The sequence below is a fragment of the Tyto alba genome, unplaced genomic scaffold (assembly GCF_018691265.1).
Source record: "Tyto alba isolate M040663 unplaced genomic scaffold, T.alba_DEE_v4.0 Super-Scaffold_13, whole genome shotgun sequence".
Classification (NCBI taxonomy): Eukaryota; Metazoa; Chordata; class Aves; order Strigiformes; family Tytonidae; genus Tyto; species Tyto alba.
In genome coordinates, this window is record NW_024881275.1 from 5,040,452 (window position 1) to 5,053,971 (window position 13,520).

Below are 13,520 nucleotides of genomic sequence, written 5' to 3' on the forward strand. Positions count from 1 at the left end.
TTTGCCCTGAGAAAATTTGAGTAGACCTTGAGATGGTTAGTTGAATTCTCTGAGTACCCCTGATAACAGGGGCCCAAGACACCAGTGTCAAGACAGGCACCTGTGAATTAATTAAAAACTGTCCTTGGAGCATCCCAGGGCCAAAAAACGGGTTAGCTAACTCCATGACCATATATGGGCAAAGGAAGACCAAAGTTTGATCAGCGGACACTGTGAGGAAGACTAGGAACGGCCATTCGAGGGGGGAAAGACCCTAACCCTAATTTTATCACGCATGTTTGGACTATGTAGGTAAGTTCTGGGAAATCTTCTGTATATGTAGATGAGCCCTAAGGAATTCACTGAATACGCATAACCTCACAGCATATATTCTCTGTGATTTTACCTGTCGGAGCACTTGTGGCAGAGCCATCTCTAGCGCTGCTAATAAAGAATACCTGCTGAACAGTTATATCAGATTCTAAAGGTTGAGTGAGTTTCTGTGTGTCACCCTCTCACACGAAATGGTTAAGGCAGAAAATCTGAGTGATAACCAATTCACCATTATCAGTCCAATAGGGTTCAATATATTAAACAGTTACGATTTGGATACACTAATAGTGAACTGCACCTTCAGACTAGTCGTGCTCATGAACTAGCATGGCCACTCTCTGGTTGCGTTCTGTGAGAAACCAAAATAACTAGCTACTTAAATGGTACAGTTTATTTAAGTGACATGTATAGAGGTTCTTATGATTGCTGGTGATAAATACACTCTCTGCAAAGCATGTGCAAATAAGAGTATATATAAAGTATGCAACAAGGTTATAACAATACAGCCTGGTTATAAAAATGGAAAAGAGACTTTCTAGAAAGATTTCAAAGTTCTTAAGTCTTACCCAAAGGTGTCCCTATGGGGAGGGAAGGAGAGGCTCAGCCCATGGACTGGTCCCAGAAGTTCATATGATGGTGTCTTCCCTCACTTTCCTTGGGCTATTTTTAGACTATTTTTTACCTTCAAGGTGGAGTTTGAGTGACTCTAGTTAAAAATACCTTTATTATGATTGGTGTAAAATTGTCTCGCCTCACATTTAAAGGTATAGATTACAAAAACTCACGGCGCAGACTCAAAGAGGAGTGGTCGCACCCTGGAGGCGGGTAGCCTTGGGGATGGAGGTGTGTTTTGGTATTATAATGACATTACAATGAGCAAAGTTCGCACAAAGGACAGCATTTCATCAAAACCTGACAGGATGTTGGCTCGGGGTGGCCAGCTTATCAGTTCTGTAGTACCACCTCGTTCCCGCACCTACTGAGCCGTCACGGGGAGAGACCGTGAGCCCTCCCGCCCGCTTCGCTCCCCGTGTGGCTTTGCAGGCAAGATTGTCCCGGAAATCACAGATGACGTGATGGATTCTTTGCGTACCAGCTGCAGCCGCGTTTTACCCTGGACGCCTTTTGATTTTACACCTTTCCTCAGTGCGTGGGCAATGTTGGATTTCGGTCATTTTAGTAATTACGCCACACGCCCCTCCGGCGGCTCGCCCGCTCGCCCTTTCCCGCCGAACTACAACTCCCGGCACCCCCCGAGGCGGCGGCGGCGCGTCACGGTCTGGTCCCTCAGCCGCCGCCATCATACCAACAGCCGGCAGCATGTACTATAGCAGCACGCAGTGGCGGCACTGGACTTTCCGCGGCGAGGAGGAGCTGGCGCGGCGGCGGGCCGAAGCCAACCACAAGTTCCTCGGCAAAGCGGTGGCGAGCGGGAAGGTGCGGGGGTGAAGGGGTGGGGGTGTGTGTGGGTGTGTGGGGGGTGTGGGTGGGGAAGCGGCAGCCGTGGCGGATCGCAGCCCCCTCAGCCTCCCGCCTTTGCTGCCGCCCGTCTCAAGGTCCAGCAGACCGACCCTGCCCTTCTGGAGCCCCACGAGGAGCTGGCGATATGCAAGTACTACGAAAAGCGGCTGCTGGACTTCTGCGCCGTCTTCAAGCCCGCCATGCCTAGATCCGTGGTGGTAAGTAGCCTCCCGGCGTGGCTGGGGTCGGGTTTTGCTCCGCTTTGACAAACACCGCCCCCCCCCCCCCCCCCCCCCTCAATTCCACCCTCACGCGTGCCGTCGCTTTTTCGCTTTTCTTCTTGCAGAGCACTGATACCTACCCAAATTTCTTGCCTCCCCTCCCCCGTCATGCAGTCTGTGCTTCAGCCCGGTTTTTGTCTCAGCTTTCTGGGCAGCGCAGCCATTTCCACACCGGTTGTTTTTCACCTTCATCCCTTTCTTGTGACAGTTAAACTTGCATGGATGACTTTTTTTTTTTTTTTTTTTTTTTTTTTGTCTTAACCAAAGAGTAGAAACAAACATAACGATATACGGATTGGTAATGCATTAACATGATCTAGCTAGATAAAGGAGGCAGTCCCAAAGTTGGGCTGTCGCCCAGTGGTTTCTCAAGCATTGACATCTGTCTGACCACAAAGAACGACGGTTTAAGCATCTATATTGGCAGTAAACTAACCTACAAAGGAAGGAAAAAAAATAGTCATCGAAAACTAGCTTACCTTGAGCACGGAAGAGTGCATTATCAGAAGAGAGAAAGTGGGGACTTACAGCTGAGGCAGGCAATTAAACTGTGCTTTTGTCACCTAGCCTTTAAGGTGTATAACCTATATTGTCCCCTGTTAGTCCTCCCTTTTGCGGGCAGGTATGGTGAATAGTAAGTGCCTTGTCTGAAAACGCATTTGAAATGTAGTGGTAGGCAGCCGTTACATTCCCTCGGGAGCCAGACCTGGTATTTCAGAAGTGGCCCCTGCAGAGTGTATGTATGTGTTAACGGTCGCAATCGCGAAAGAACTTACACCCAGCAGATAAGCAGGCACTTCTTTATTCCAGCGCTGGGGAACAAGGGGGATAGCTCCGCCAAAGAGGTGTTCAGCGACAGATGAAAAACACCACATATTAATACACTTTTTCAGCAGAGTCATGGTTACAGAGTCATGGTTACACAGTCATTTTAACTCAAGATCCATAACCAGTACCCACTGTTTTAATTCAGAGTCCATAATGATTCCTATCGTGATTAAGGCAAACACCATACTAGTTGTCTGTTCCTAAGGGCCTCAACAGACCTTATATTGTCATAGCTGCTATAACTCCATTTTAAATCAAGGTCATTTTTTTTAAACTAAAATCAAAATAATATTCTAGGATTCAAACTATATTATTAAGGTGTTTGCAACATTTGTGCTGGATCAGACTCACCGAATAATGTTTTTTGGAAAACATCTGCTTTCATGCCAGTGGTGCTCAGATCAGCCTGGAAATTTGGCGTTGACTGCAGTACTTCTAGACACACAGAGAAGCATCAGTGTTAAAACATGTTGGAAGACTTGCTGATCTCAAAAGTCAGATGTTGTGGCTGGGTTACTCACAACTTTCACGCTAATTTTTTCAGTCTTTCACTTTTAAATTTCATTTAGATATCAGATTTTTCTCATGAAGATATTTTAGGCTTTTTGAACACTGTCTTCCTAAATATGTTGAAAAATGGAGGAAAATACAACTAAGCTGCCATTTTGTATGGCTCTTGCAGGCATAAATGTATTAAACTTTGAAATATTAAGTGATGTGGCATTGAGTGCATCTTAGTGCCTTAGTGTATCCTGTATGTCTGTAGTATATATTCAAACTTGCCTGTTTTGTTTTTATTAATTTTTATTATTTCTTAATCCATTTTTGCTTCTATACTTATTTTTCCTTCCCTTTTTTTTTAATTTAGGGAACAGCTTGTATGTATTTCAAACGCTTTTACCTCAATAACTCAGTGATGGAATATCATCCTCGGATAATAATGTGAGTTATCAATGCATCTTGAGTTATTCTATCAAGCAGAACATTGCAGGAATAATCTTTATAAAATCTGTAAGGACCTGAAAAAATGAAAAAGGAAGACTTGAGACCTTAAATATGAGTAGAGTATGGTCACTTCTAGTTTACATTTGGAAAAGTTTGCTGTGTTCAGAATATGGTGCTTTGAAGATAAAAATTTTATTAATAGAAGTCTTGATGAAAAGATGGATGTTGCATATGTCAACTGTTTGCTTTTTTTCCCCTCCTCAAGGCTAACATGTGCATTTTTGGCCTGTAAAGTAGATGAATTTAATGTATCCAGTGCACAGTTTGTTGGTAACCTTCGAGAAAGCCCCCTTGGACAGGAAAAAGCTCTTGAACAAATACTGGAATATGAACTACTGCTTATTCAGCAACTGAACTTCCATCTTATCGTCCACAATCCATACAGGCCGTTTGAGGGTTTTCTAATCGATTTGAAGGTAGTATTGTTTTATCTGCTACATATTCCATATACGGACATAATACAAATCTGTCATGGGCTGCATTAGAAAACTTTATTTTCCTCTGTGCCAGTGATCTTAAAAGATCTAGTTTATAAAATGCGAGGCAGATATCTGCAGGAGGTTGTTTTAGTCGTGGTCTCTAAGCACTTTATTTTTGGAATAAGAAGATGTCCTGCTACTCTTTAGCTTTACAGAATATTGTTGAATTATGTGTTCTGAGTTCTTGAACCAGAAATTGAATATGCTAAATACTTACTTTTTTAGACTCGCTATCCAAGGCTGGAGAACCCTGAGGTTTTGAGGAAAACAGCTGATGACTTCCTCAGTCGAGTGGCTCTGACAGATGCGTATCTGCTTTTTACTCCCTCACAGATAGCTCTTACTGCCATATTATCTAGTGGTTCAAGAGCAGGAATTAGTATGGAAAGGTAATCTTTTATTTTTTTGCTACAGGTATGATTGAAACAGTTAATTTGCTTCTTGTATAAATTTTGTTTGTTCTAGACATTGTTAACCTGTAGAAGTGCTTATTTACTGATTAACAGTCTGGTATGTTCTTTAAGTCTGTTTCAAAACTGAAGTGGTACTTTCTTTTTTCCATTTTCAAAAAGTAGGTGATAAATGGAGTTAGTTGGTGTCTGTTTTTTATATTTCTTTGGAAGAAGGAAAAAAAAATTCAAACTGATGACTTTGCCCTAATTAAAACAGCGTAGGATTTTCATACTCATCTTGAAGATTTGAATGAAGAAAATGGAAATACAGTAGAAAGTGAGAGTATGAAACACCTAAAGAATCACTTGGGGGTGGAAAAAAAACCAGATTTTTAAGGTATCTGAGGTTACAGAGTCAAATGAAATTGCACTGAACTGACAGGTACTAAGCATATGGAAACTAAGTACTGTATTTGGCTGGTAGGACTCTGGTTTCCATGGAAACCAACTAATGGCAAGGTGCAGTTTTAAAGCAGTCCCTTCTTTCCTTTCTGTGATCTAGCCACTGGTGTTTGCAGAGGCATTATCAAACACTTTGGTACCATTACTGAAATGCATGGTTTTTTGGGGTTGGTTCTTTTAAAGAACAAACATACTTTTCAGAAAAATTGAGGTTGTTGCTGTAAGTAGCTGTATCTGGAGTGTTTTAATCACATGATGCTCCACAAGAGCATTTTGCATGTAGAGTGTAAGGGCTGCAGGCACAAGGGCTGATGCTAGATGCCAACAGTTCTTTTTAAAGAAGCTTTCCTTGCACCTGCTCAAAATGAAGCTCATCTTGAGACAGTGCAAGAGTGTCCTCTGCAGGGTTCACTGTCCTCTCAGAATTGCATAGAAACATTCAGGTGCTTACTGTAACTTGAAACTTGTTAATCTCATTCCTGGATTTGTATTCTGTACTACTTGTGCCAAAATTCAGAAAAGCATGCTTACAAAAAGGCCTAGAATTATTTGTAGGTAGTATGTGACTTATCTTTGCATACTTATCAGGCATTCAAACCTATCACCTGTCTGCACCATACAGTTGCTATAACCTTCTAATTGTTTGATGTGAGTTTGAGGTGCTGGATACGAGAGAAGCTAATGTTGCATGTGCACCTATGTATGAGTGTGTCTGCCTGCAGGGGTGGGACAGAAGATGTAGGGTCTGAAAACCTGTTGTTCCCACAATGTCAGTATGTAGGTCAGTCTTGAGAAAATTAGAGACTCAGGAAGAAACAGGCTGTCGCAGATGAAAGTATTAGCACAGTGATGATTTAACAACAAGTCAAAATTTATTAATAACTAATAGTACTTGATTGTTAAACAGTTTAAATACATACAAAAATAATTCAGGAAAATATAATTAAAATAGTGACTTATCTACAGATTCTAAGATTACAAGATTCACTCTAAATTACTGTATGGTATCTTAAATCAATACATTTATATGTGTGCGTGCATACACAAAGACAAAAACATGCAAACACACAGACACACACAACAAAGTATTTGGATCCAGTAAAATAGATTATATACCCACACACCAATATGCAGAGAAAGTGAAGTTAGGTCAAAGTTCCCTCCTCGAGTTTAGAGCAAATCCTCACAATGCCTAGGCATTCCTCAGTGGGCAATAATTGAGACTCAAGTGGGTTGACTTGGCCCTGGCCTTCCATCAGCTCTGACAGCAGACAACGCCTTAAGGTTTTTGATACCTGAGAGGCATCCCAGATCAGGGGGGATGCTGATCACAGGCCCGCTGAGATCCAGGAGAGCTCACAGGGTCTCACTTGGAGTGGCAATTTATAGGGTCCAAGATAACTGACTTTTGTCAGTTGTTTTTGCTTGACCCCAGCTTGAACAATGAACCACTCTGGTATCTTCCAGCAGTTGCACAAGAATTTGATGAAGGTGCAACTGTTCTTGCACATCATCCGTACAGGTGTGCCTGACCCAACCGTTAGGAGCTGATGGACTGTGATAACCATTTCCGAGGGAGGGGCAGGAGCCAGGCTCGTTAACGTTCTGATTCACTGCCATTAGCAGTCCTTATCTCTCCAGGTGGGTGGACATACCTCCCTGGGGCAGATGGGTGGAATCACACTTAGCACCAAGCTGCCCAGGGTGGGAGGATTGCACCACCACACAGGTTAGTGTGCTCTGGCTAATAGGTTGCTCCAAATTAATCTTCAATTTTGGTATCAGCACAAGGTTAAATAATCCTTTTAAATTTGACTTCTATGAAAGCAGTGATGCTAACAGGGCAGGTATCAGCTTCTAGCAGTTACCATCTTCATGGTGGCTGATGCCTCAGTCTGGGAGCTGCAGTTGCTACAGCTGTGTATGTCTATGAATTAAGTTAAGACTTTAACACAGACTGAACAGGTTGATAGACTTTGGAGTCTTTGGATTTTTATAATTTATCCATGAGTTCCCTTCCTGGGAAGGGATAAAACTACTTGGTGGTTGTGGATCTTGGTGAGGACTGTTGCTCATCTATGTTGGGGTTTTACCCAGGTGGTTTGTGTATGTATTAATGTTCTTACTGAAAAGAAGTTTGAATCTCTGTGGGAAGAGGAAGGGACCCGCAGACTCCTACAAGGCAGCATTTAGGATTTGCTTTCAGCTGCCAAAAGCAGCGGTCCCATCTTGAAAGCTTTGCTGTCTTTTGGTCTGTCTGAAGAATACTCTTCTGTAGTAGTTGCTTTTCCAGCAGTTATACTGTGCGATAGTGTGATGTTAGTATGATACTTCACAGAATCTTAAATGTAAGTTGACTTAACTCAGTGAGGCTTACTTACAGACGTTTAATTCTGCAGTGTTGGAACTTTGTTTCTTTACATGGCCAGGGAATACTTTTGTCACATTCCTACAGAAGAATGTTGTAAGTGACAGATTAGCTTTTTTATTGCTTCATAGCACTTATGTAACCAAAATATTCCTACTAAGTCTAATCATAAATCTCTAGCAGATGTAAATAATAAATAACACCTGTTTTATTAACTAACGGTAGCTGCCACAAATACTTAGGACACTTAAGAACTTACTCTTCTGTATCTTTTTACAGTTACTTGTCAGAAAACCTTATACTGAAAGAAAACAGAACATCCTTAGCCAGCCTACTGGATGACTTGAAATGTAAGTAAACATTGAAAAAGTATGATGAACAGTATCTCTAAAGGAGGAAAACCAGGTTTTTGCAAACAACAAAAGTGTTAAGCAGAAAGGGTGTTTTTTTCCACCTCAGAATGATGTGGATGCAATGGGAGAAAATGCTGAGACTTTCCTACGATATGAACATGAAATTAAAAGGCAAAGGGCCTGATGCTTCTCAGAACGTAAGCGCTATAGTCAGTTTAGTGCTAGCAGCTGACTCAAAAGTGCAAAATATATTTTGGGAACTAAATAATAGTTTTTGTAAGTCAGGATGAAATGACTCTTCAGTGACTGTCTTAAAAATTACAGCTTCAGACAAAAACCTGCACATAACTGCTTCTACCACCAGAGGGTACATTTTCTAAGCTAAATATTTAATGTTAAATTGTTATGCTGGGATTCGTACTTCACTTCTGTTTTGAAGCTATAAAGATGTTTCAAAAGATGTTTGATATAAAATACTAAGAATGCTATCATAGTTTAGATAAGATGAAGGGGAATGTAATCTGCTGATTATTATTTTTTTTTCGTTAAATGAAAAGTCTGTGATATGAAATTTCCAGTAATAATCAGTTATTTAATGCTTTAAGGTAATGAATGCATTTAAAATGGGAGAGTGGTAGCATTAAAAATTCAGTCCTTTGACTAAGCTGACCTTAGTGGTAAATGCACTGTAGAAATCACCAGGGTCTACAAATTCAATTGAAATTGCATTTGTAGAACTTAGGATGCTTTTCCTTTTCTCTTCCTGCTAACAACTCCAGTCTTTGGGTTCCCATTGCTGAGATGCAAAGGGAACACTGGGATCACTTATTCTTCACTTTCAATATTCTGGAAGGTAGCTTTAGCCCAAAGGCAGTTGTTCTGTAAGCATATGATGGCTGCAAGGAAATTTTGAAGCACCTGTAAATGACGAGTTTTACATAGAACTTGTGATAGAGGTAAAAATCTTGTTTCTTGCAGGGTAGCTGTAAATTTAATTTACATTATTAACAAGTGAAATTGGTCTTCTACTGAGCTACAATGCTGAATGCAGAAAATACCTGTGTATTTTGAAGCTTGTTAGGAGAGTAATGTGAACTCTCTTATAATTTACCTTGAGGACATTCAGAATTGATCATGCTAACAACTTGTTTCAGTGTAGTTCTTTGTGCTTAGCTTCTGCTGTATCTTGATGTTACTCAGAATTAATCCTTGGATGTAAGATGATAGTTAAGTCTTACATATGTAGTCTTTGATTCTCAAAAGTTTGAGTGCTATGTGGAATGGGAAGTTTTATAAGCAAGCAGCTTGAGAGTTAATAGTTTGAATGTCTAATGTTTGCTTTGGCAAATACAAGAATTTTACTCTGTAACCTTTCTGTTTCAACTGTTTGCAGTATGTTACATGTGGCACTGTAGTGTCTTTTGAGTCTGTTTAAAAACTAGATATTATGCTTTCAAAACTTTAGAGGTGTGGACTTCAAAACTTGTTAGATTCTATTTTTTTCTTTCTGTACCATTATGATTTTATTTTGTGTAGTTTTTTTTTTTTTTTTTCCCCCCCTGGTAGAAGCTGCTTGAAAATGTATACAGTGTTCGTGTTATGATGATGGAAGGGAGGGTAAAGTGTTGGCTCAAGCTTAACTGTGAGGGATAAGCAATAACAGTAGCCATACTACTGATTGATAAGCTTGTGTAATTCATGAGTGTGGTGAGTTGGCCCTGGCTGGACACCAGGTGCCCCCCAAAGCTGCTCTGTCACTCCCCTCCTCAGCTGGACAGGGGAGAGAGAATATAATGAAAGGCTCATGGGTCGAGATAAGGGCAGGGAGAGATCACTCACCAGTCACCATCACGGGCAAAGTAGACTCAACTTGGGGAAATTAGTTTAATTTATTACCAGTAGTAATAAATAAATAAATAGTAATAAATGGTAATACATTCTCTGTTGGGGAAATTTCTGGCAGCTTCTGTCAGAAGCCACCCCGCTACCGAAAACCTTGCCACACAAACCCAATACAAGATAGAGCAGAAATTACTTAATGTGCTGAGAACTGTGTTGTTGCCACTGTAGGCATGAAAAATCTCATAAAGAAGTATGAACTGCCAAGGCCTGAAGAGATTGCTGCTCTGAAACAGAAACTAGAGAAGTGTCACAGCTTGGAGCTTTCACTTAATACAAGCCTGTAAGTAGATACTCACGCTTTGATGTGTTAAACTTCTGCCTTTTTTATTGCTATAGAAACATTAATTTACTCTCATCTGTGAGTGAGTGAAAACGAAAACATTTAAATGTACACACAAGGATGTCTGTTCACATGCTTACTGTGTGAATGGCAACAGGAAACTGAGAACCAAGACTCAGAGTAGTGCTTTCAGTAATATGTAAGTACATTTTTTTGTGCTGATTTGCACTGCAAGCTGTAATACTGATTATTTTATAACACAGAATTGGAATTCTGGGTAGCTTCTAGGGTCTTGGTCACGAGGTCTTGTGTAATGAGAATCAAAGGCTTTAAACTCCCATCATTAAAACTAGAATTGTGTGAAGGTTTAATGTTTTCTTAACTTATGTGAATGTCAAAGGACTTCCTGATTTTTCTTTTCTGCCCTTTTCAGTTTAGTACTGTGAACTTCCGGCAAGCTGCTAGTTGAGACTTTGGTAGTTTTTTATGTGACACGTATGTCCATAATCTAATCTTGTGGTCAAGTGAAGAGACTGTCTTACAAAAATAACTAAACATTTCACTTTTTTTTTCCTGGGTGGTGTTAGGAAGAAGAGGAAAGGTTATGAAGACGATGATTATGTCGCAAAGAGAGCTAAAATGGATGAGGTCAGTAAACCTATTGTACAAGTACTTCCACTCTAACTGCTGAGACAAAAGTGACACAGCTACTGAGACAAACTTATGCATCTATTAATACTCTCTTACATGTTGCTCAGACAGAATCTTTTTCAACTTTTTTAAAAAATGAGCCAGAGTTCGCATTAGCCTGTGCTTGGGAGTGTTCTTAAATATCCCAGTCTTCTGTGGGGAGGATGAAGAGCACACAGGCCATCCTTTCCCTCAAAAGTCTTTTGACAAACCATAGAACAACATCAAGCTTAGTACTTGCAGCAAGTGAAGCTCCATGGTCCCAGTGAGGGAAAATAACTGTGAAACAGAGATTTGGAATATTGTGACAAAAGGAGGTTTTGGAAGTCCAGGAACTGAACACTTGAGGAGAAATCCTGGCTCTACAGGTGGAAACTGAGAGTGCAGATGAAATAAAGGAATATATGCTGAAATATACTCGAGCAGGCTTTTTTCACGGAAGTTTTATGCGGTGGCTTTTCTGCTAGTAAATGTTTACATTTACTTTATTTGGCTTCATGAACAAAGCAGAAGTCAGCTGCTGGACTAAATTCCTATGTCAGCCAGTTTGCTCACCAGGCTTGCATAAACCACAGCTGGGTAACAAGTACCTCAGGTTGTAAGACCAAGTATCAATAAGGTGGAGATAGACTGAGAAGGGTGGCTCCACAGATGGAAAGAGAATTAAGAGAATTTCAGAGCTTTCATTTGTAACATTGACTGGAAGTTGTAGAGAAAACATTGTGGTGGAAGAATAGCTTTGTGAAGAACTATTTTTAACTGGACTTCTCTTGATACTGAAGATGTTGTACGTCCTGTTAGTCTGAGACAACCTAAGTGTGGCATTTAAAAAAACTTGCCAAGAGCTGAAGAGGGTCAACTGTCAGAATCTTAACATAAAAAAACACACATCCTGCATTTTACAATTCCAGGACTTTTGCTATTATAAATTACTGTAGTGGGTTGATGCTGTAATGTCACACTAGAATCTAAAAAATTATTTGAATGAGATTGTAATAAAATCAGCACTGAAAGTATGTTCTGACAAAATGTGGAACCTCAAACATATTTTATGATAACAATTTAATGCAGTAAAAGCTTTTGACTAGTGTTTACTCCAAATGCCAGTCTTAAAAAGCATACTGGAACTGGCAACTCCATAAAACCAGTGCTTTCATAATTTTTTACTTTTTCACAAAGTGACTTAGAGAACAGCTCCAACTGAGCTCTGGAGACTCACTTCTTCCCTGCCCCAGTTTAATTTCAAGGGGATCTTACTTTAGTTATGCTGCTATGTTTTGAGGCAGTTTTGATTTTGTTGTTTTTTTTTTTTTTTTTTTTCTTAATTTATAGTCACAGTTCTTTTTCCAAAGGAGTAAACAGATTGGATAAATTTACATTGCGTACAGCATTTCAGGATAAGCTCTTGCAAGAGTTTTACCAGCTCCTGAAACCTGGGATTTTAAAATACCAAATATCTGAACTGCTAAGGGTTTGTATTTATATAGTTTCATTTCTGATTAATTATTACATGCAAGAGCAGATCTGAGCTGGCCAGGACAGAAATGAGACAGTTGTGTTCAACTCTTTGAAAGCTTATAGCATGTGCATACTGCTCAGACCTTCAGACTTCACTAATCCTGTAATTAGCTGCTGTTAATGATGTTTATATCTGTAAGTAATTAGTGTGTAGTACATAAGTGCACAATCAGTTCTAATCTATTTGTAATATTTTGTTTCGTGATTTAATAGATTACAGCTGAAGTTAATAGCAAGGCCATAGCTGGTACGGAGAGCTCATCGATTTGAAATGCTAGAAGAAACACAACAGTACAAGTTGAGCACAGATGACTCGTCTGCCAAAGTGATGAAGCCATGAAAAGCACGAGGTGTTAGTGAAAGGTGGCAATATGGGCTCTTGTGGAAATCTCTATGTAGTTGTCCATGATGAAGAATCATGAGCTAAACCTCAAACCGGTGCTGAAAAGGAGCTGCTAAAATGGCTGGGTCTCCATGACTTTTAAGAGTAGGCATGGATAGCTAGCTTTTAATATTAAAGGTCTTAGTCAGCACTAGTTAAATATTTCTTAGTCTTCCTTCTGTTTCTGAAACACTTCCATTGTGTATTAAATTCTGGCCTTAAAGAGCACAGCTTTTTATCAGTGGGGGAAGGTGGTCATGTTCTTAATAAGCATTGTGGTATGTGTGCAGAAACGAGGAACAGGGCTTAGTCCCAGGAGGCTTTCAACCCTCTGCCAAAAGAAATACAAAAAATAAAGTCTTCCTTTTGATACTGCCCAAGTTACTTCTGTTTTATTCCTTGTGTAAGACACTGGGCACAAGGGGTAGTACTGCTTGGAAAGGGGTTTGCAAGAAACGTTTTAAATGAACTCAGGAATCAGAACTTAACTGGGAGTCTCACACCAGATCATGGCATACCTGAAACCATGCTCATGTTTAGTGGTGGGAGTAAGTCTCAGCAGAAGTGCAGATTGTGGGGACTCTAAGGAAAGGAAATATCCTTCCACGTTTGCCGTGACTTTAGGTGAGGCGTATCATGGAATCTGAAGAGAAACTTAAAAAACATGCATTTTGTCAAGTAACTTCTGTGTAGGCCTTGCATTAATTCTTCTTTCCAGTTTGAGCTAGCCTTGTGAGTTAACCGAGACACACAAGTGCTGTCTGGTTGTCAGAAATGGAGTGTGCAGGATAAGCATGGTCAAGTGTC

General features: G+C 40.2%; 1 protein-coding gene across 2 annotated transcripts; it reads left to right on the forward strand.

The window, feature by feature from the left end:
* The first annotated feature begins 1,384 nt into the window (after nucleotides 1-1,384).
* On the forward strand, nucleotides 1,385-13,093 carry CCNH (cyclin H). 2 transcript variants are annotated; one of them, XM_032994796.2, is made up of 9 exons: nucleotides 1,385-1,749; nucleotides 1,839-1,991; nucleotides 3,751-3,824; nucleotides 4,093-4,303; nucleotides 4,592-4,755; nucleotides 7,868-7,938; nucleotides 10,012-10,123; nucleotides 10,711-10,771; nucleotides 12,545-13,093. In XM_032994796.2, exons 1-9 carry the CDS (start codon nucleotides 1,633-1,635, stop codon nucleotides 12,599-12,601), a joined length of 1,020 nt encoding a protein of 339 aa, XP_032850687.1. In that variant the 5' UTR covers nucleotides 1,385-1,632; the 3' UTR covers nucleotides 12,602-13,093. The 2 variants fall into 2 exon arrangements, with proteins under 2 accessions (XP_032850687.1, XP_032850688.1); XM_032994797.2 differs by having other exon boundaries at nucleotides 1,390-1,749; nucleotides 1,869-1,991.
* The last annotated feature ends 427 nt before the right edge of the window (nucleotides 13,094-13,520 follow it).